This window comes from Felis catus, chromosome A2 (genome assembly GCF_018350175.1).
Source record: "Felis catus isolate Fca126 chromosome A2, F.catus_Fca126_mat1.0, whole genome shotgun sequence".
Classification (NCBI taxonomy): Eukaryota; Metazoa; Chordata; class Mammalia; order Carnivora; family Felidae; genus Felis; species Felis catus.
Window position 1 is genome coordinate 32,897,292 of NC_058369.1, and position 24,412 is coordinate 32,921,703.

Genomic DNA, 24,412 nt, shown 5'->3' on the forward strand with positions numbered 1-24,412 from the left:
TGCTCACAGTGCCAGAGCTTGCTTGGGATTCCCTCTCCCTCTCCATGGCCCTCCCCAGCTCGTGGGCTCTCTCTCTCTCTCTCTCTCAAAATAAACAAACTTAAAAAAATACAAAAATAAAAAACATTTATAAAGTCACAAAATCATGATGTCGTTTGCCCCGGTTCAGGTGCCGGGTGGCAGTCACACCTCACAGGGAATGCTAGGGCCCTGTGGTGCCTCTACCTGTTTCCATCTTGCCATCCAATGCCGCAGGACCATCCAGGACCAAGCTCTTGATCTGCAGAAACTCGTCAGGTTCATCACCTCCAACAACTGTGAAGCCAAAGCCACGACTGCTTTTCCGCAGCTTCGTGTGAATAAACTTGCCTTTCAACTCAGAAGGGTTTCGTGTAAAAAAGGGTTTGCCTGGATGAAAATACGAAAAGTATAAGGAACGTCACTATGCATGAAAAGGTGAATTAAATAATAAATGACACAACTTATGGACGGCTCTCCAAGCTCCTGTGCCTGAGGGGTCTTAGGAAATTCCTCTCTTGACTGCAGTAATAAGATGGTGTTCCCAGGCCCCTCTGTTTAAGAAGGGGGATACGGTACCCACAGTATGTCAGCATGAAGTTCTCAAAGAAAATACAAGAGAAAAATGACCATCATCTGAAACACTTCTTGGTTTCAGTTCATGTAGTTTCACAGCAATTGAGCTGCCATGAGGTCCTTCACAGAGATAAAATGGGTCTGTGTTTTGTGTTGTCTGTGTTGTTACGGTTTCTAATTTGCAATACAACTTCCAACGTGTTGCCTCAGGCTTGGCTTCTACTTGTGAAACCAATTCAGCGAAAACTTTAGTTTCTAATCAAACAGAAAACACATTCTGAAAATATATAGAGGATGCCAGGAAATATACGGTCACAAAGAATAATGATAAAAATGTAATTCGCTACTTTCAAAATTAGAAGAGTCATAACTTCACCTTGAATTGAGTTTCAAATGTGTCATTTTTCCTGTATGTTTTTGCCTTTTAACAATTTGTAAAACAGCCTGGACATGCCCCCTAATGAAATTTATTGTTTAAAAAAGTTTAGGACGTGTGGCTTAGAATATTTTTTTAAGATACAAAACATCTAAACGAAATAGTTACTAACAAAAGCCACACAGCTCCAAATTCAGTTGTCCTGTTTAAAATCAATTAATAGGGGCACCTATTTCAGCTCAGGTCACACTCTCACATTTAGCGGGATCAAGCCCCATGCTGGGCTCCGCACTGACAGTGGGGAGCCTGCTTGGGATTCTCTCTCTCCCTCTCTCTCCGCCTCTCCCCCATGACCTCTCTCAAAATAAATACATAAATTAAAAAAAACTGAAATAAAATAAATTAACAGCTATATAGCTAAAGAACTACCAAACATGCTCCCTATGGTTTTCTTGTTTTCTTGATAATATTCACAGTAACAGTTTGTACACAAACCAAAAGTTTTAAAGTCAGTATTGTTAGGAATTTCTCCACAATTGAGAAATTTCCCAGAATTTCTCTAGTTATCCCAAATAGTGGACATCACTTCAGGTTTAGACTTTTTAAACTCTCCTGATTAGGGGCTCCTAATGGACCTCAGTAGAGCATGCGACTCTTGATGTTGGGGTTGTAAGTTCGAGCCCCACGTTGGGTGTAGAGATTACTTAAAAACAAAATCTTATAAACAAAAAAAAAAACCCTCTCCTAATTATAATTCATAACCCCTTCTCTCCTGCTTGCCACAGCTTCCTCATCTTCTCTCCAAAGTGTTATCAAAACAAAAACAAAACACCCAGGAGAAGAAGTCTCCATAGACCCCTACACCCAAGTGTGGCACCCAGAAAGGAAGTTATTTTTGGTTAGCTATAGCTAAAAGACCTTTTTCAAAAAGTCTCTGGGCACACATACAATTTTTAATTGCATATTTCAAAAGTTCCCGGCTCTTAAAATGGACTCTTATAAATTACTAGAGTCATCGTCCTGCTCACGAAGCTCCCCCTTTGCAAGGCTGGTTGGAAGCTTCATAAACTACAGACTCGTCACGGCGGCTAACGAAAGGCAAGGCTGAAGCATTCGCCATGCACAGTCGTCCGCCACGGCATCAGAAAGGTGGTTTCAAGTGCACTCGGGGCTTGTGGGGAGACAGCTGCCACGGCAATTATCAGATGGCAAACCGAGGCCAGGGGTGTGTGCGAATAGCCTACATCCTTAAGGCAGAGGCAGCTAGGGAGTTGGGATGGCGTGAAGGGAAACACAATTCGGTTATGCAGAGACAGCAGTGGCCGTCACCTTCTCAGTGAGGCTCTGTCTGGTCATCTTCTTAAAAACTGTAACACCTCCTCCACCATTGCCAATCCCCCTTTCCTGCTTGTTTCCTGTCCCTAGTATTTATCACCATCCAACAAAGTATGCGTCTCAGGTATGTATAGGTTTGGTGATCTGTCTGATTCTCGCCCACCCCTTCACTTCATGTGCTCCAGAAGTCTGTGCTGAATAAACGAATGACTGAACAACAGCACAAAGAAATGCGATTCAACGTGTCTTTGAGAAGGTGGGAAGACGTGGTTGGGTGTTTAAGCTTCTCACCCTCATTACAGGCAAAGTTAGAAAATGTGAAAATGTGCCTGGCAGTTTAACTGAATGAATTTTTTAAAAAGCCATTAGCATATTTTGAACTTAGAATGTTTTCAACTTAATGGAGACAGGAACAGAGCTTTGAAATTACACCGATGACTTCCTTTTTTTAGCGCTTAACTAGGGAAGATCACAGGGCTTCACATTCATGGGCATTTGATTATGTTTTATGAATGGTTGGGTCATGAGCTAACACAGCTTTGGAAAAGAAGCACTTTCTACCCACAAGCAGTGGGACTGGAGCTCTCTGCTGCAGCCCTGTGGTAAATGTAATTTTCCAAGAGATCCTAGTCTGCTGACTATACAGCTGCACGATCTTGTTATGTATGAGAATCACCTGGGTAGCTCTTTTTTTTTTTTTTTTAAAGGTACTCATTTTAGAGTTGCCTGAGTGGCTCAGTTGGTTAAGCTCCCAACTCTTGATCTTGGCGCAGGTCGTGACCTCACAGTTTGTGAGTTCAAGCCCCATGTTGGGCTTTTCTGCGCTGACAGCACAGAGCCTGCTTGGGATTCTGTCTCTCCCTCTCTCTGTCCTTTCCCTGCTTATGTTCTCTCTCTCTCTCAAAATAAATACATAAATTAAAAATAAATAAATAAATAAAGGTACTCCTGTCTAGGGCTTATGCTAGACCTATTTAATCAGGATCTTTTGAGTCTTGTCCCCAAATTCTGCTCTTCAATAGCCCTTAGGAGGTTGCTTTTCTGACAGGCTGGCACAATTTTTTAGCATGTGTTTGAACACCCTAGGCCAGTGATGTCCAATAGCAATTTCTAGGACAACACAATGCTTTACATCTGCACTGTACAATATGGCAGTCACTAATCACACATAGCTCTTGAGCCCTTGATATGCAGCTAGGGGAACTGAGGGACTAAACTTTTATTTTATTTACTTAAAAAAATTTTTTTTAACGTTTATTCACTTCTGAGAGACAGAGAGAGACAGAGCATTAGTGGGGGACGGGCAGAGAGAAAGGGAGACACAGAATGTGAAGCAGGCTAAAGGCTCTGAGCTGTCAGCACAGAGCCTGACACGGGGCTCAAACCCACGGATCATGAGTTCATCCCCTGAGCCGAAGTCATGCGCCCAAATGACTGAGCCACCCGGCACCTCTTTATTGTTTTTTAATTGTAATCAATTTAAATGTCAACACGTAGCCATTGGCATCTGTATTGGTTGGCCACATTTAGACTACACAGTGGTGTCCCCGCACATACAAGACAAGAAACAAATGAACAAAAAAGGTTTTAGCCAGAAATTTAACTGTTCCTAATGACACTTAGGATTCAAATCGGGTGCTCTAGTACTTACTGGCTGTGTGGTGTGGGCCAAGTCGCCAATGCTCTCTCTGCCTAAGTGTTACAGGTGCAAATGGAGGTAATGACAGTACCAACCTCCTTATTCATGATAGCCGTAAGGAAAAACCATAGCAGACAGAAGATATGTAGGGAGGTACCCGGTAAATAAAAACAGCCCACTAAAGGTGAGTTGTAATTTCGAAAGCGGTGGTGGTGGGGTGGGTGCAGTGGAGGGAGGGCTGCAGAAATCTCTCTCGAAGCCTCAACTGGAATTGGAGAATTTTCCTAAGAGCAACTGTCTTCAACGTTATCATCTGCTGGAATTAGAAGTGTACCCTTGATCAGAGGAAAGTTTTGTTGGGCAGTGAACTTAGCAAAGCGACACCAATACCAGTCTAACCAAGGTAGCTACACACTCTTCCTGAGACTCCTAGCAGGATGCTAGAACAGGACACTTAACCAGCAGGCAGGGAAATAAGGCCACATGAGGTTGCAGAAGGAATTTTCTATTTAAAAAATACAGAGGAAGCCACAATCGCATTGATATTAATGCTATCATCTGCTATGTTCTATCTTTATTAAAACCATTAGGACCATAAAAATGTACACCCACGCCAGGAGAAATTATTTTACATAAACTGGTATTATTACCAATCTCATGATGCTATCAGCTTTCCAGGGAAGCAACTTCTTGCTCATGAAAATTATAATGGAGGAACGAAAATCAGAGAAAAGAGTTTTTCTACTTGTCTTTTTAAATCTAACGCAACGATACCTCTTTAAAAATGTACAGAGAACGAAGACAAACCTTAGTCTTTTTAATGGGTCTGTACCACAAACATTCCCCAACTCTATCAAATATAGTGCCTGTTCTATTTTTCTTATTTAAAGAAATTTAAAAAACAAAAACAAACAAAAAACCCAATTCTTCTCTATCATTTAAGAGCAATCAGGCCTGAAAGGAGTAAGATCCTGGAGATACCAATTTTTAACAATGAACGTCTCTAGGGGCTCCTACTATCTGTGAGCATAAATAAGTGAGACCCAACGAAACATTGTAAAATATGTGTAAATGCCAAACTACAGCAAGAACAGGAGATTCACATTTAGTATATAATAACATCAAATGGTTTCACATTTACAAGAAAATCTTAGTCAAAAGCAAATATGTTGACGAGGATCTTGGAATATCCTCAAGCTGACTCTTCAAGTTATCTTACTACATACCAATACTAAATTTCTGTAGTCTCGAAATCAGTGATTTACAACCCTGGGATTTCTCCCCGGGGCATCTGGCAACGACTGGGGCATTTTTAGTCGTCACAAGAGGGCAGAGACCATGGACGCCCCTCAACTTGGTCCAATGCACCGGACAGGCCCCACGCACAACCAAGAATTATCTGGCCCCAAGCGTCAAAGGCGCTGAGGCTGAGCAACCCTAACGGCAAGTGGTCACTATTTTCAGAGCACTGCAATTAGCTGAGCAAATTTACCCACACACAAAGTTCTAGTTTTCTTGGCAAGTTTGATTAACAGTATGTTTAGAATTTCTAACATCACAGTTTTCACCATCAAAGGAAGGAATTGGCAACTGTGAGATTCTACTTTTTAAACTTCCTTTAAAAAATTAAATTTTTGATCTAAACGCTTCATCATCGTAAAGACGCTTTACCCTGAAGTGGAGCTTCTCTGGCTGGCTCCGGATTGCTCGGGGGGTGGTTTGGAGTAACAGGAGGCACAAGACATGGGTGATGTTCCGTCCATTCTGTGAGGAAAAGAAAGAGTACATTGTGTTTCCTTCAAATGGGAGTCACATTAACATTCTCTTAAAAGAAGATTCACCTTCTTAAGCATCCAACTACCCAAACTAATGAAACTAGACACAGAGAGCTTAGATAGAAAACAAACTGGTATCGGACCCCACTCTTTGTTAAGGATAAGATTCTCTCTCTCTCTCTCTCTCTCTCTCTCTCTCTCTCCCTCTGTGTGTGTGTGTGTCTGTGTGTGTCCCTCTCCCATCAGAGTTTTGAGGAAAGCTCATATCATATTGTGATATGACCAATAAAAACTTCAGTTCTCTGTGACCGGAGGGTCCAAAGTGAGATCAAGTAAAAAATATCAGGAAAGATATACAATCAACTGACGCCACCAGCCCGATGAGGGAAAACCGTCTCTAACACACTTGAGACATGAGCTGAGCTGCTGAGGTCTGCTTGTCTTGGATGACAATAAAGGTGATTTCAGCAGTATGCTAAAGTGCTATCCCCTCCCATCTCCCAAACCTGAACGGGACTCATCACCAACATGCCTGCGTCCTGACTGTAGTCTTCCTCACCTTGGAGGCCCAGAAACAACGCGCTGTGAGTGATCCTTGAGATTTACACAGTCACCTTCCAGCTAATATATTCAACCGTATACCCCAGCCTTCAAACAGTACTTTCTCGCACTACAAAGTTTCACCAGTTGAGAAAAATATTTAAAAACATTTTTTTTAACTAGAAAAGAGATGAAGGTAGAAAGGAGAACTTTTTGATAGGTGCATACACACGAACACACAGACACACACACACACACACACACACACACACACACACACACACAATACTCTAATATACAGTGTAGTGGTGCCTGGCTGGCTAGCTTGTAGAGCATGAGACTCTTGATCTCGGAATCACAAGTTCTAGGCCCATGTTGGACGTAGAGCTTACTTAAAAAAACAAAAACAGAAACAAAAGACAGTAAAATACAATCTATGGCAGTGTTTGGCCACCTGTGGCTTATAAGCCAAAGGGACCCTACTGTCCATTTTGATACAACCCTCAAGTCAAGGATGGTTTTTCCATCTTTACATGGTTGAAAAAATTAAAATGAGAAATACTTTGTAACACATGAAAATTACATCAAGTTCAAATATCCATCTTCATACATGATGCTTTATTGGAACACAGTCACATCTATTCATTTACACATTGTGTACGGGTCTTTTCATACTTCAAGGGCTGAGATGAACAGTTGTGATAGAGACCGGATGAATGGCAAAGGCTAAAATGTCCTCTAGCTGGCCATTCACAGAAAAAGTCTGCCAACTTTCCCCCTATGACCTACACTTACTATGGTCAATATTATAATAAAAGTGTCATATTTGATCTTCATATATTTGGTATTTGCATATTACATTGAGAGGGTATTGAGCAGTCATTTCATTTTATTTTTTCAAGTTTATTTATTGTAAGAGAGCCAGAGAGGGCACAAGTGGGGGAGAAGCAGAGAGAAAGGGAGAATCCCAAGCATACTCCTCACTGCCAGCACAGAGCCCGACGTGGGGCTCAAACTCACAAAAGTGTGAGGTCGTGACCTGAGATGAAACCAAGAGTTGAACACTTAACCAACTGAAGCACCCAGGTGCCCCTGAGTATATCATTTTAAAAGGGTGCAATGAAAAACTAAAAAGCCCTACTAATAACTAGATGGCTATTAATGAACAGATGTATTAATAAATAGCTGAATGAAGTAAGTTCATAAAATGGAAAATTGTGCAGCCCTTAAAAATTACAGGGCAAATCTTTATTAACCAGCTTTGAAATATGTGCAAGAAATACATTTAAATGAGATCATCAGGTCACAAAACTAATACATATACATATATATAACATATATATATATATACATATAAGTTATACACACACACACACACACACACACACACACCCTATAAGTTACAATCCGATTGTTATTAAAATATACATCTATGTACAGGGGCACCTGGGTGGCTCAGTCAGTTAAGCATCCGACTCTTGGTTTCAGCTCAGGTCATGATCTCATGGCTTCGTGGGTACAAGACCCACATTGGGCTCTGTGCTGGCATCACAGAGCCTGCTTGGGATTCTCTCTCTCCCTCTCTAGCTGTCATTCCCCGACTCGTGCTCTCTCAGGCTCTCTCAAAACAAATAAATAAACTTAAAATTTCAGCACAGTGTCTATCATTGAGAATGAGATAGGAGCAAGCAGGGGAGAATTTAATATTCTCCATTCTTGAACTGTCCATATTTTTATAAAGATCATGAATTAACTTATAGTTTTGGAAAAGCATTAAAAATTACCAGCTTTTTATATTCTTACATGTCATGTTTCTAAAATTAGAAGTTAGCTTCATATATAGTAACTCCTCCTAAGGGCTCAAAGCAGTATGAATTTAGACACCAGCTGGTATGTAAACATGCTGGGGCAACAGCAAGTTCTCCAGTAGGATGACAGCTTCTTTCTAAATTAAAGTGGAGATCGGGGGGCCGTGGGCTAGGGCCCCCACTCGAGCTGTCTGGGTTCCGGGTGGAAGAGAAGCACTGTCATCTCTCCCCCGCCCCCGCAGGACACCAAGTCCACGGCACGGCAGAAGGACGGGAACATCAAGGCCAGTTCTGACCACACGGGGGTGTCAGCGCCCAGGCTTTGCCCCAAGCTCCTCTGCCCAACACATCAAGGGAAAACCAACCTTCTGGCTGCGGCTGTGGCTGTGGCTGCGGCTGCTGCTGCTCCAGCTGCTTCTTCCGTTTGGCTTCTAGAACCGGGTTCTCATATTGTGTCTTCCTGTTGATGTGGCTGGAGCAGGAGGCAGACAATATTTGGTTAGAAAACAGTTCATCCCACAAGCAAAATGCCAGTCTGCCAAGTCCCTTGCTTAGCACTGAGCAAAGCAGGTGGTCTGAGATGCTGCCCAGCACATGTCAAAACGGGCAATGAGGAAGAGGAAAAAGAAACGAATGCTTTCCATATAGCGACTGCCTATAGAGGCTACCAGCTTTTCCCGCATTTTATTTTAAAATCTTCAATAAATGGTAAGAGGCAGGTCCTATTGATATTCACATTTTATGGAGAGGGAAAGTAAATTTCTGAGCAATTACTAACTCACCTAACAGAACGTGGCTAGTAAACAGTCAAGAGGCAAGGAAGCTCAGGTCTGTCTGCTTTCAAATCGCAGGATTTTAACCACTGACTCTTCCAAATGTCCAAGGAAGCACCTGACTCAGGGAAGTGCTTCAATTCAAGGAAAAGTGGATTGTGGAATTATTAAAAATGAGATTAAAGTACAGACAGGACGCAGTCTATAACATGCAATGCCAGAACTGCTTGTGGCTTCCTATGACAGTTCAGAGAAGCCTCAGCACTCAAAGTTAAAAGAAGGGCTCTCCCAACATCTGCCAACTATTTTCATCAGTGGACATGGAGTCAGGATTAAAAGTATGAGCCTCAGGCAAAAAAACTCCAAATGTAGCTAACCTAAGCAAATGTGATGCGTTCAAAGTGACAAAGACCTAGATACGCCAGACAGTTCCAAAACTAATAAGGCCATGGCACAAAAATACATACATACGTGTACATGCATGGGTTTTTTTTTTTTGCCATGGCCTTAGTGTATATTTTACACAAACATACATACACACAAGCATACATACACTTGGTGTTTTGTTTTTGTTTTGTTTTGTCTTATCCAAAATCATACTTGATTAGAAGTTTGGGAACGGACCTATTATGTAATTACAGTATTCAGAACTCAAAATATTTCTTAAAGGCAGGCTGGTCAAACAGGGTGGATAGACTAACCACCTTTAGATGATCCACAGGGCACACAGAGGAGCTTTATTTTGTGAGGGTCAGAGAAACAACAATGCCCTTCTAATGGCCCAAATCACCAAATCCTTTGTTACATAGAGTTGGCCATGTGAGGACTGGCCAATGACACTTGCTATATTGAACTCATACTTTTTTATGATAAGATGCGGAGCATTTTACAGTCTGACAATTTGTATCATATACTCTTATCACCAGGCCATTATACAGATGAATTTTCATTGCCTGGAGCATGAGAGACAGAAAGCTTGCCAGCTGTCTTTAGGGCACCAGGCGGGATTACGACGATGGAATATTTCTATGTCATTTGTTTCTCTCGAAGCCTCTTTTATTAGTGATTTCTCCACTTTCTCAGGAAATGATACATAGCACATTTGCTACAATGTTTCATCTCTTGGGTTTCTTTTCTTTCAGGATTATCCTAACAAGACAGAGTATGTGCCCAATGCCAGAACAAGATATATACCACACAGGACATGAGGAGGGTTTGAGAGTCTTAAAGATGGAAAATAGGAGCTATGTCTATGGTCCTCAGGCAGAGGAGAGGCAAAGAAGCATACAAGGTCTTACAGCTTGGGCCAGTTCTCAATTATCTTCTCAATTCTGGTGACATTTCACACATTACTGAGACATGTCTAACCCTTCTGGAAAGTCTGCATGAATAAATAAGTAATTACTGAAAAGTTCAGGCCTGAGCAGGGCAAAAAGTAGGCAAACATGTTCTGCTCCAGAAGATAACCCCTACTCACCTGCTCCAGGGAGTCTTAGCTTTTCTCATTCATTCATTCATTCATTCATTCAACTAATACTTATCAAGAAGGCGGCATATGCCAGGCCTGTGTTGGGTCCTGGTAAAATACTGGTAAACAAAAGGCAGTGATCCTGTCCTTTTAGCATTTACTGTCTTCAGATTCACTGAATATTTTCTCATTCATTAAAATATGCATATATATTTTCATTACAAATTATGTTGTTGTTGCTAACAGTTTGTACCTTATAAGATGGCCAACTCTGTTCAGCATAAACGTACATAATTATTATAGAGGAGTACAAACCAAAATATGGGTTAACAGCCACTTACTCTACATAGTAGATACCATAGACAGGGTCTTCAATCTTTTCCCAACCAGCAGGTAGTTCTGAAAAATAAAAGAAGATTTAGAGCAAGAAGACCATATTCTTGAAGAACCCAAGGATTCTTAACAACTAAGTGAGGGGAAAAAGAGAGAGACTCTTAAAAGTGCCTTAAATCCAGTTAAAACTGTGCATTCTAACAACAACAAAAAGCGAGCATTATATGTACCTATCAGTGTATTTTTCTACATGAGGAACAATTCTTTACTGATATTTTGCACAAGCTACTACAAGTTAATAAAATGTAGTCCCAGATGCTTTTGTTCTAAATCAACTATTAAATTAGATTTTAATGGAGATATGGTTAAAATTTGCCTTGAATGCCTAGTTTGTATCTTAAATATTTATAATTTTCTCATTTTATTTCCAGACTACCTTACCACACAAACAAAAATGGATGAAAATTAACGTTTCTTTTCATTTTCAATATAATAGAGCTGCTTTTGCTCTCCCTGGAATAAAATAAAATTTGCATCTTATTTCCTCCTTGTTCCTAATTAAAATGCTACTGAGTAAGTAAAAATGCCCACGTGGAGTTGGGCTTTCTAATTGCCTGCATCTATCATTCAACTGCTGCATTCAGACAGGCCTACCTTTCGCCTACGAAAGCAGAAACACAGGTCCTGCCCTCTGAGAACACACTACTTGAGGGAGAAGATTTCATTCCTTTATTGTGGTGCTGTACAATGGCCCTGGCAGATTTACGTACCTTTCTGAAAACTCAACTGTGCTCTACTGGACTTCTCTCCATAAGGTTTCATATCAAAAGCTGGAACTTTATTAGCTTCCTAGTAGTGAGTTCTGCCACAACAAGAATCTACTGTGAAAAAGCCCCATTGCACCAGATAATTAGACTTGGTGAAAGAAGTAACCAGGTTGTGTTTTGTGTCATTAAACAATTCTTTCAAGCAGAGCAGCAATTACTCAACTTCATTTCAAAGCCACTCTCACACACACACAGTTAAGGCAAGCTTGGGTTAACACCACACTCCAACGTGAATCATTATTCCTGGAAGTCAGCTATGAAGACCAACTTGAATGGAATATTACAAACGCTTGGAATGTCACCTATTTGGAAACACTAAATTCTTTTTCTTTTTTTAATTCGAGGAATCACGTGGTCACCACTCTTCTCAAAGAAGGATTCTTTCATCCGGGCAAAGGGCTGACATGTGCCATCAACAGTCCTGCGCTGAAACAGAGTCACGCGCGTGCACCCGAACACACACGCTAATTACTCAAAGTTTATGTTTTGCTAAGATCTGGCTGCATATCAAGAGACATTAATTTCATGGGTTTTTGCTCCACATGTTATCTATTTGCAAACAAAGAGACAGGTTTTCCCCCTTTTTCTTCTCAAAAATTTTTTTAAACGCTTAGCAGGTTTTAAAGAAGTCTTTGAATTCCAGGAGACACAAGCTACTAAAATGCAAGACAGGTCCAATTTGCAGATGTTGATGCAACTTGGCATTTTTGTACGCCCAGTCTTACGAACTGATGCAAATCAAATGCCTGGGAAATGGTTTCCCCTTACAAAGCTGGAAATTACCATTTAAATGAAAATGAACCAGGAAAATCTTTCCAAAGAGTTGAGAAATCAAAGATTAAAAAAAATGCAGATTGGGGCACAGCCTCATGTTTGCTCTGGAATGGGGGCAGAGGAGGGGGTAAGTGTGAAATTTGATGTCTCACTGAACCAAATCCTTTTCGGAATTTGCACCCTTGAATATTCGGCCTGATTATCTTCAGATAAAATGGGAAATACTAAGAATTCAACTCGTTGGTACACTTATCAGGATGAGCACTGAGTAATGTATAGAATTACTGAATCACTATAATGTACATTGGAACTAATAGTATGCTGTATGTTAACTCATTCAGTTATTAATTTGTCAAACATGTGGAGAGTGTCCACTTCTGCTCGAGGGTGTGGTAGGCACCAGGGATACATATGTAATTATAAGTGCACAATTATGCAGATAATTCAAACACCATACTGTTCATGCTCTGATAGAGGTCTAAAGAGGGTACGAAAAAAAGAAGCCACCTCTGACCTTTGTCCTGTTGTCTAGTCAACAACTTATACTCTAGAGGTGAGACATGTGGCAGATCAAGTGATATTCCCGGACATTTGTAAATTTAAACACATCTCCTGGAACAGATTAGCAAATTCCAGAAATTTTCTAGTTTTCTAAGCTAAAAGCTCATTTTCAGTTGAAAAGATAGATTTCTCACTTCCAATGTGGTAATTAACTTAATAATAGGAATTAGTTTCCTAATGCTTAAAATAGAAATGGGTCATCGATTTAAAAAAGGAAGATGTTTGTCCTCAAATTTGTCTTTTGGTTCTAAAAAACTAAGAATGGCAGAAAATGCCAAAGCCCCCAAAATAATGACATTCCATTTTTTTTTTTTTTACTAAACACTCTGATGTTGCCCGAAGAATCAGCTCCTATGTCTCAAAACTGTTGGACATCAAACCAGAATATACAACCTGTCACATGTACTTTAAGCAGCTAAGACCCTTTGGGCTTGCCCAGGTGGGGGGCTGAACCTTATCTCTACCCCTTCATAGATCTGGCACTGGGCTAGTTACTTAATGCCTTAGAACCACATCTTTCACTGGGATTTACTTCAAGGTCAACTACGGATTAAACAAGGATGCCTAAAAAACATTTCACACAGCACCTGGCACGTAGGCTCAACAAATGGCAACGTTCTAGGAAAGCAGAAAAGGAACAGAACAGATTTATACAGCCTCCTTGTTTCCTAGCCCTGCCTTGAAAAATCTCATACGGTATTAACTGTCACCACAGAAGCAAATAGGAAGCAGTCAAACATTCTAAGTTCTTTTCAAGAGATTCGTCAACACACAGATTGAAAAGTCGTGCTCACAGTCACAGACAGATTTCAAAACTGTGACCTAGCCTGGGTGGGGAAGGAACCTCATTTCCTTGTCTCTACCTCTCCTAGTTGGTTTCAGCACATCAATACCCTAAAATTCCAAAAGGAGGTTCTGCAAGTACTTTTCAATTCTGGGAAGTTGTCTGCAGAGGCTGTGATAAGTGCTGCAGACCAGAAGTGCATAATGTAGCTACTGACCCAACTCACCCAACAGAGATCAGAAATGACAACTCTATAATCACGTGATCTGTGTTCCACACCCAAGCCAACCGTCCCCTACCTCTCAGAGGCAGATCACAGAGAGGGTTTCCTTGCCACATGTGGAATCCCAATGTTCACTGAAAACCTGACAGATGCTACTATTTGAAATTAGGACCCTCTTGTTAAGAAAATGGGCAGTGAGCTTGTCAACAGAATATGGAATGAATGCAAGAGAAAAGTGTGTGTGTGTGTGTGTGTGTGTGTGTGTGTCTGTGTGTGTGTGTGTGTGTGTACACCCACTAACACTACTCTTTACACAGTGGATATGTGCAGGCAAAAATCCAGAGTCCTATCTCCACCTAGAAAGACATATTTGGGTCATTTCTACAGTATATACATTCCTCCCCTGACCCGGACTAAAGGTAAAAAAAAATGCCACAGGAGGATTAAAAAGTCCAACAGGTGAGAATTAGTTAATAAATAATGACACTAGTAAACCTAACAATATGTGCTGATCACAGGGACAGATATTAAGACTTTATCATTAGGTTTCCTACAAACACCATGGGAGCTCCTCCTTCAGCCTCTCTTTACAGAAAAGGAAAGCAAAGCTAAGAGAAGGTGAGTAGAGTAGCTTGCCCAAGGCCACACAGCCAGTAAACAGGGGAGCTTGGATAAGAAGCCAGGCAGTCTGATCTGCCCCCACAGACTGTCCCCACCATGTTACCAAACCATCTCCCCAAATAATGCCTATGACCATGAGAGATGATACTATGCAGGCATTAACACTTATGTTTTCAATCTTCAACAGCACAGGCAAGTTCCCACAATATTATAGTTACAAGGGGAAAAGTATAGAAACTTCTTTCCTAAAAGTGTCACTATTCGAACTTCCATGGAAGCAGAAAAGGTCGTGCCCCCGTGCGCAGTTCTGTTATCTCCACCTGGCACCCATGAACAGCAGGGGTCACTCACACATATCAATCACCAGCAAGAGTGATTTAAAGTGGCTCAGCAAATGATTAAGGCACTCATTCTGTGTCTCAAAAAAAAAAAAACCCTAGTTCGGTCTTCTTCAATTACTTTAATATTACCGATCAATTTTTTTCTGATAAAGTAAGTTTTAAATTGTTCTATCACACAGGATGAGCCTCCAGCCCTTCCTACCACAGTCACAGCAAGGACAACTTATTAAACGTCTTGAAAGATAAGTTCCATTCAGTAGTTATCGACCAATGCTGGCATGTCCATCAGTTACAACAGCAACGTTCCGAACAGGAAGAAAAACAGAGCTAAATTCCATTGGATTACAACTCCAGTCAACCACAATTGACTATTATATAACAAACACAAACAAAATCAAATGAAAACAATAATCTGCTGTTATTAAGTATTTACATTTTCAGTTCCTAAGGCAATCTCAAAAATCTCAGGCTGATGCAACAATCTAAGGAGAGTTCTGTTCATACTGATGTTAATCATCTATTTAAAAAATATACGATGGCCAACGTTCAATAAACCAAGGCTTTTACGTGCACGTTAGCTGAAACGTGCGCTTTCCACCCTATCCTTCAGTAGATGCATCAGACAGAAGGCAAACTAACTTTAATATTGTTCAAAGCTGAACATAAAACAGCATGGGATATAATTCAATATGTTCCAACAGCAAAGATAAAAAAGTGTGGCATTATCTGCTAATGTAAATTATTTCTAGACTGCAACAGCTAGACAAGTCAAGACTTGGTTTACACTGATACATACACTCGAAGCTTGTATGTCACATATAAGCTCAGCATCTGGTTTTCCAGCCATTCACTCCAGTAACAAAGCCAACAAGTGGCTGGCGACTTACTAACACAAGACTAAGACTATTATTAACTATTTGGTTAGTGATGAGAATTACTGTATTGCTATTACTCCTACAAAGTCCCTTCATTAGTTGGTGGGTTTTTATTTTTGTTTTGCTTTGCTTTTTTTGTGTGACCCCTGTAGATAACCGCCCACAGCAAACAATGAAGGAAACGAGGCTGGTGTAGGGGTTATAGGAGAGTTCAAGGGACACGGCAAGCATCTATCCCTTAGTCTTTTTCTAATCCTCAAGTTGCAAGACTTCCTGGGCCCAATGTGCTGACTCTCGTTCCAGTCTCCATTCACTCAGACTTTTTCTTTGTAGACACAACTTATTACAACTCTGCGTGATGCCTGCGAGTCAGACTTGAGGGTTGTAAGACTGACCTTTCACGGGTAAGCTGGAATGAAAATCATAATTGAAGAAGGGCAGACTAAGGAAACGGAAGGATTAAGCAATTCACTGGAGACAAAAGCATGCAGGGTAGGTCATACAGCTGGGAGGGTTTACCTAGTTCACTGTCCAGCTCCTCGGTGTGGACCCCTTCTTCTCCAAAGGAATAACAGGAATGAGACAGAAAAGAGAGAAAGAAAAATTCAGACACCGACACCAAGAAAGAAAACTTCCCTCAGAAAAAAACTTGGTTTTGTCCTTACCTGCATTGTGGCCTATTTCACTGGCTCAGCTAGTAAACCGGAGACTTCAGTGTAAATCACAAAATGGTAAGAGCTGATATTGGTAACATAATTATATGGCTCATTTCCTTGCATGTCGAAACAGGGTTTGATTGGTTGTAAAAGATGACAAATACCTTTGCGGTTTCAATGTTCTTAAGTGGGAAGTCACTTATTACACACCTCATTTCGGGCAAACAAAGCTGTTACCCCTTCCAATATTAGTCCTTCTAATCCTGCGGTAATGCTCTCATCACTGAGGCAATTATATTCACAGTTAAAGCACTACTGAGCTTAGAGGTAATAATGCTGCCTGAAAAGTGGAAGGTGGGGTCAATTTGAGAATGCAGGGAGTTAGAGATGAGTTATGTCAGGATGCTGCACGTGACGAAAGCGGGCTTGAAGGCCGCCCTGAAACGAGGATGGGAAAGCACTGTTTACTTGGTATGAGATTTCGAAGTCAAACAGCCCAGAAATATTGCAGTGACAATGGTCACAGTAAGTCAGGAAGCAAAACCGGTCAGGATCTTCTCCCTTCTTGACCCCCTCCGGCTATGAGTAAGACACTGCACTGTAACCGAGAAGAGAGCAGGGGACAGCACACAACAAACCATTTTACGCAGGAAGTCTCTCCAGCTACAGAACAGGTGGCTGTCTCCTCCACTGTATGCTCCACCAACACAGGGAGGAAGACTTATTTTCACCACTGTGAAATGCTCAGTGCCCAGTACAGTGTTTTGGTACCTGGTAGGTACTAAATACTTCTAAATGGATGGACGGATGGACGGACGGATGGATGCATGGATGACTCAATTGCTGACTTTAGTTCCCGACATGGTACTATATACCTTGTGAACTCTTGATTTAAAAGTGATTCTGCTGTCAACAGTAAGTTTCGATGCTAGCATCCAATTCATTTCTCCAGTGAGTATTTAACGAGAGACCTACCATGGGCCAGTCATTGGGCAAAGTGACAAATCATACATTCTTTTGGAGGAGGAGACAAATCCCAACCTTCCATAAATAAAGCTTCCATATCTAAAACCTGTGATAATGTGTCTAAAGTAACACGCATCACAGAATGACCCAATCATATCTGGGGGCAAGGTCACAGAAAGAGTCCCTGACCTGTAACCTGAGGGATATGCCCGATGGAACAAAAAGACTTAAAGTGAAGAATGACTGAAATTTAAGCTCTATGACAGCAGGGCATTTTGATGGTTGTGTCCATTGATACATCTGAAGTTCCTAGGACACAATGGACATATAGGAGGCATTCAGTATCTGTCTGTAAAATGTAAGAGTATCCTAAGAAAGTGCTAGTGGGCATGAAGGGCAGAGTGGAGAGGACCAAGGGTGAGAAAAACCAGAGGCCAAAGCACTTAGAACTTAGAAACCAGCTGTGGGGAGGGCTGAATATTGCGTGGACAGAGAGCCACTGAACAGGGCTCGAGAGGGTGGTCACGGATAACACAATCACACTGACGTTTTAAAAGAGTGCTCTGGGTCTAGGGTAAGGAGAGTAGGCAAGAGTGAGGGTGACAGAGGCATGTGACCTGGACTAGGATGCCACAGGCAACAAAGAAAATCGTGCATGGATTCCAGAGATACCTGAGAGGCAAAGTAAATTCAGAGGGTAGATGGGTTGAAATCATGGTCAAGTAGTAGGTCAAGGGGGACTCACAGGTATACATGAATTTTACCCTCAACCGAGATAGGGAACACTTACAGACGACCAGATTTTGGGGGGTAGAGATCCTTAGTTGGGTTTTATTCAGACTGCGTTTGAAGTCTCTTTCAGACAAAAAGCATTATCAACCAAGCATTTTTAAATATTGGCCTGGAGCTCAAAGGCAAGGTGGAAGGCTTCTAATTGAACTAGATATACAGAAACAACAAATGGAGTTATATACTAAAGATCAAAGTCCCAAGCCACTTTCTTACTTTTTTGGAGCCAGAAAACAGAGTATATAAAAAATTTCACAATAACTATGAAGCGATATTGTTACAGACCATGTGCATATGGCCTCCAGAGAACAGAAATTGAATACAGGGACAATACTGTGAGCAAAAACACTATTCTTCTTGGTGTCACGACATAAACAACAACACAAGGCAGATTTGTGTTAAGCGGCAACAGCAAATGAAGGTGTGGGGACTGATAAATGTCAGAGTGGTAACATCTGGTTATATATTCACACTGTGTATACAGACATACATATAATTTCTACTGGAAAAAGCATATATGAATCCTAAGTTGAAAGGACAAATGGATAACCTAATGGTATTTGGTATGACTACATACTTGTTCCAAAGGTAATAACATTAACACCAATGACAAGAATTCTAAGAATTAAAAATAACAGTTGACCATTCAATAGCACAGGGGTTGCGGGTACTGACTCTCCACAGTGAAAAAGTCTGTATATAACTTGTGAATTCCCCAAAACTTAACTACAAATAGTCTACTGTTGACTGAAAACCTTACCAATAATATAGTCGATAAGCACTTATTTTGTAGAAGTATTTTATACTGTATTCTTACAATAGTACTTAATCTTTTCTTAATGTTTTTGGTATTTCAAGGCTATACATCATCTGCAAGGTGTTTGAATTGTCCGAGATCTCTAAAAATTTTTCTAATATATTGAAAAAATCTGCATAAAAGTGGACCACTGCAGTTCAATCCTGTGTTGTTCAAGGCTGAACTGCAACAGATTCGGTAACAAAATCATTCAGTAATTCTACTCAACAGTTTTACTCCATTAAGTTTCTCCTGGTAAAAGCTACTGGAGTCTTCTATCGTCTATAAAATTATAATAACAGGCATTTTTATATGTTCCCAGTATAATTATAACGGAGACCGCACTGAAGAGCCTATGGTAAAGGGAGTCCAAAATGCCTTCAAAATCATCCAGCATCAAATAAAGATTAAATTCTGTTCTCTGAAATTTTATGGTTGAATGTATTTTATGTTCTGATGTTTGAATATTGGTCACTTTCGTATTACGCATTAAACATAATACTTGGATAATCAGGACAGTTCATTATCCCTTAAGCATGTAAAATATTGAGGCTGACTACACGTGTTCCATTCCTTCTTCAGCAACCAAAATCAGGGAAGCATCTCGCTCGGGTCTCCTTAGTCAGGAGGATTTGTATTTCCACTTGGAGTCACTCCCATAAATATGAACACACAATTTTATGCTCATTTCATGGTATCTGCAATCCATGTAGAACAGAAAGATCTAGAAGTACAAGGTTTTTGGCAGTATTATAGTTCAATGGCTTACATTTGCAGGCAAACCTCAAGTTTATATAATTCTGCCCCATAGGACAAATTAATAAAGTTTCACTATCTTTTAGTAAAATATGTATTCCATAATTATACTACTAATTCAAATGCCAGAAATGAATAATGAGCAGCTAAACAAACCATTTCCCTTTTAATTCGTCCATGTCAAAAAGTAATTTTGGTACAACTTGGGACAGACTTCAGAGTACTGAAAAGGAAACATTTGTTCTAATTTTTTTCATTTTGGAAAAATAATTAGAAATCCCAAAGCCGTGAAATAAACGTTTTAAAATAGTAACTCTCTTAGCCAATTGATTCTTTTTCAAGATTAACAGGCAGAGTAGAGCTAAGGGTAACACCTCGGGCTCTTTCTTGGAAGAATCTACTTTTTAGATAATCAGGATATATTCTAAGTTACACAGAGATTCCCAAGAAGTCACGATCTGCTTTCCCAATGCCAAGTTATGAAATATGTAGAATTCAAGAAAATTTCTTGATGTTTTTTTCCTCTAAGACATTCCTAATATAGGATTAGGACCCCATAGATGAGTAACCAGAGCACCTTTGGTTTTTATATTCCTAGAGATTTTCTAGAGTGTTCTCCAAGGTCCTGAAGCCAGAGGTTATATTTTCATTGAAACAGTTTGTGTTAAAATTCTGTTTAAAATGGAATACTAGTATACGTCTGCCTTCATGTGTAAACAAACTGTTCTTTTAAAACAATTCTGATTGCCCTCCAATTCTAATTGCCCTACAGTTTATTTACTAGAAATGAGATGACTTTTTAAAAACTCATTTGTTAAATCCTGGTTGACCTTGCTGTAACTCCTTAAAATTTGCACATGTGAACAGCCTCAAGCACACTTGAACTAAGACCTTGCTAGCTCCTTACCATCATCTTCACACTCTTCCAGAGGCTTCTGCTGCTTGTTCAGGCACCGAGGGTCTAACCAAGATGTTGTTTTCGTGTTATGGCTGAAATCCAGAAACAAAAACAAGGAAAACATTTGAAAAGAGAGAGAGAGAAAAAGCAAAAAGCTCAATGACAACAGAATTACATGTTCTTGAACATTTTCCCTCAACCAGAGCAAAGCTACTTCCCAACAACAAACTCATCCCAGAAGAGAGCCCGAGTTTGGAATTACAAAAAGCTTGGGAAATGTCCATCGATGGATGAATGGGTAAAGAAGATGTGGTATATACACACAACGCAGTATTACTCGGCAATCAAAAAGAATGAAATCTTGCCATTCACAACTGCCTGGATGGAATTAGAGGGTATTATGCTAAGCGAAATGACGCAGTGAGAGAAAGACAAATATCATAGGACTTCACTCGTATGAGGACTTTAAGATACAAAACAGATGAACATAGGAGAAGAGAAGCAAAAATAGAAACAGGGAGGGGGAAAAACATAAGAGACTCTTAAATACAGAGAACAAACTGAGGGTTGCTGGAGGGACTCCGGGTGGGAGGGGGGATGGGCTAAATGGGTCAGGGGCATTAAGGAATCTACTCCTGAAATCATTGTTGCGCTATATGCTAACTAAAATGGATGTAAATTAAAAAAAGAAAAGAAAAGGCTTGGGAAGAGCCTTCAGTAGGCTTTTTACTTATTTAAGGTATAATCATTCTGTTATGGAAAGCTTAAAATGTGATGTCAGTTTTATTTTTGAAAAATGGGTTCCAAATGATACCCCTTGTCTATGCTGTCTCCCTTTATCTAGACTGATTTTAGTCTTCACCTTTACAGAAGAGCAAACTCCAATTTGCTTTCAATTTGTCTGTGACTTAAACCTTGGATGCTGGAATTCACAAAGAAGGCTGCTATTTCACTCATTACATTACATAAGAACTCCCCCTGACAGCACGAAACTACCTCAATTCACACAATTGGCTCAAAGCTGCTAATACCTATCATTAATCGCAGCATCCTGAGTTATGTTGCACACAATAGTGAAGACAACCCAAAATTACCTATCATAAACAAAATCTGGGCCAAAAAACCCCCCACAAAAGCTTGGAGAAGCTAAATGTGTCTGCCTCCCAGACGGCATCGTCTGACTCCAGGGGAAATGTTTCAAGAGACACTGAGTGAGGCCTTGAACGTCTGAAGGTGTGCGGGACCAGTGCAAGGGATAGATATTGGCCTTCAACCACGTTAAAAGTGGCACGAGAATGTCTGGAGGAAGTGCCCTGAAACAGCTCAGGACCCTGGGATGAGGTTCTGCGTGAGCTCCAAGGCCAGTCTATGCAAGCTAAATCGGAGAGGCAAAGAACTACAAGGCCAGTAGTTCAAACTGCAAATCAGAAATGAAAAAAAAGAAATTTTTTTTTTTTTTTAAATTTAGGTAGTAACCTAAATTGTTTTTGGAAGTCTGAAGTTTGGGTTGTAAATGCTGAAAAACACTACCATAGTCATTTTAAATGATTCAAATCTTATTAACTGCTGCAAAAACTTAAGGCTTAAGTGAAAAACAGAATGCACAAATGTATATACAAATCATCTCAACTGTATTAAAAAGGAAAAAAAAAAGAAAGTTAATATAATATAGCAACAACTACTGCCACTAATATGATTGATCTGCTTACAATGACCAGAATCTATTCTTTTTACCTATTTGTTACAATTTATTTCATCGTTATGATAACCTTATGAGGGAAGTATTGATGCATTTTACAGATGAGAAAACTGAGGACAGAAAAATGAGGACATTTGTACAAAGATACTCTGTTGGTACCGAGAAACCAACAATCAAACCCTGGCAATCAAACCCAGGGAGTCCAACACTACAACTTATGGTCAGTACTGTTCTTAAACCAGTAATATAGCAATAATGGTCACTGTGGCGATGGAAGATTATATATGATTTTTTAAAAGCAATTCTGTATTATGAGATAATTATAGATTAACCTGTAGTTATCAGAAAGAACAAAGAGGGATCCTACATGCCCTTTACCCAGATTCCCCCATTGGTAACATCTTATAAAACTATAGTACAATGTCACTATGGAATACCGACTGATAGCCACAAGTCAAGACACAAAACAATTTCAACATCACAAGGATCTCTCATGTTACTCTTTTCTTTTAAAAATGTTTATTTACTTATTTTGAGAGAGAGAGACAGAGAGAGAGAGAGAGAGAGAGACAGAGCATGAGCCGGGCAGGGGCAGAGAGAGAGGGAGACAGAGAATCCCAAGCAGGCTCTGAGCTGCCAGTGCTGAGCCCAACGTGAAGCTCGATCCCATGAACTGAACCATGAGATCATGACCTGAACCGAAATCACGAGTCAGATGCTTAATGGACTGAGCCACCCAGGCACCCCTCTCATGTTACTCTTTTATAGCCATATCTGGTTCCCTTCTAATCTCTGCCCCCAAAACCCTTTTTAAGTCCTTGGCAACTGCTAATCTCATGTTGTCCACATGTATAGTGCTGTCATTGCAAAAATGCTCTAAAAATGGAATCACACAGTATGTAATCTTTGAGCATTGCTATTTTTTCATTCATTCTCATCAAGGCTGTTGTATATATCAATAAATTATTTTTAATGCTGAATAGTATTCCATGGCACGAATGTACCAGAGTTTAATCACTGAAAGACATCTAGGTTATTTCCAGTTGTTGATTATTTAGGAGAAATCTACTATAAACATACATGTCCAGGTTTTTCTGTAAATATAAGTGTTCACTTCTTTGGCCAAATGTGCAATTGCTGGGTCATATGGTAGTTGCATGTTTAGTCTTATAAGAAACTGCAGCCACTGTGGAAATCAGTGTGGAGGTTCCTCAGAAAGTTAAAAAGCACCACTAAGCAACTGCACTACTAGATGCTGAGCCAAAGAACACAAAAATACTCATTCAAAGGAGCACATGTACCTCAATATTTATAGCAGCATTATCAAAAACAGCCACAGTATGGAAAGAGCCCAAAAGCCCATCGAATGATGAATGGATAAAGAAGTGGGGTGTGTGTGTGTGTGTGTGTGTGTGTGTGTGTGTGTGTGTAATGGAATATTACTCAGCCATCAAAGGGAATGAAATCTTGCCATATGCAATGCCGTGGATGGAACTAGAGGGTATTATGCTAAGCGAAATAAGTCCGTTAGAGAAAGTCAAATACCGTATGATTTCACCTCTATGTGGGATTTAAGAAACAAAACAGATAAGGGAAGGGGGGAAAAAAAGGGCGGCCATAAAAGACTTATAACTATAGAGAACAAACTGAGGGTTGCTGGAGGGGAGGTCGGCAGGTCATGTGCTAAATGGGTGATGAGCATTAAGGAGGGCACTTGTTGTGATGAGTACTGGGTGTTATACTAAGTGATGAATCATGAATTCTACTCCTAAAACCAGTATTACACTACATGGGAACTAACTAGAATTTAAATACTTATAAAAATAAAATAAAAACTTATTGACGATTTAAAAAAAAGAAACCACCCAACGGCTTTCTAGAACGCCATACAGTTTTACATGGCCACCAGCAATGATCTAGTTTCTCTGCATCTGTGCCATCATTTACCTTCTTACTATGTTTTATTTTAGCCATGCTAACAGGTATGTAATGGTATCTTTCTGGGTTTAATTTGCATCTCCCTCATGGCTAATGATGGTGAACATTTTTTCACGTGCTTCTTTGCCATCTGTATATCCCTTCAGTGAAACGTCTGCGGCTCATTTTCTCACTGATCTTTTTTTTTTTTTTTAATGTTACTATTGAGTTTGGAGAGATCTTTATATACTCTAGATAACAGTCCATTTTCAGATACGGGGTTTGCAA

General features: G+C 40.2%; 1 protein-coding gene across 18 annotated transcripts in view; it reads right to left on the bottom strand.

Moving 5' to 3' along the window:
• MAGI1 (membrane associated guanylate kinase, WW and PDZ domain containing 1) overlaps window positions 1-24,412 on the bottom strand; it is a 638,028-nt gene that overhangs the window by 76,277 nt on the left and 537,339 nt on the right. For 10 of the 18 annotated variants that reach the window (XM_023249926.2, XM_023249920.2, XM_023249919.2 and 7 more), the window contains 6 exons: window positions 20,518-20,600; window positions 16,167-16,205; window positions 10,650-10,707; window positions 8,433-8,539; window positions 5,616-5,708; window positions 226-408 (listed from right to left, as the gene is read on the bottom strand). In XM_023249926.2, the coding sequence (XP_023105694.1) occupies window positions 226-408; window positions 5,616-5,708; window positions 8,433-8,539; window positions 10,650-10,707; window positions 16,167-16,205; window positions 20,518-20,600 (563 nt within the window). The remainder of the gene's footprint in view (window positions 1-225; window positions 409-5,615; window positions 5,709-8,432; window positions 8,540-10,649; window positions 10,708-16,166; window positions 16,206-20,517; window positions 20,601-24,412) is intronic. The other 8 variants (XM_023249921.2, XM_023249918.2, XM_023249931.2 and 5 more) reach the window with 2 other exon arrangements.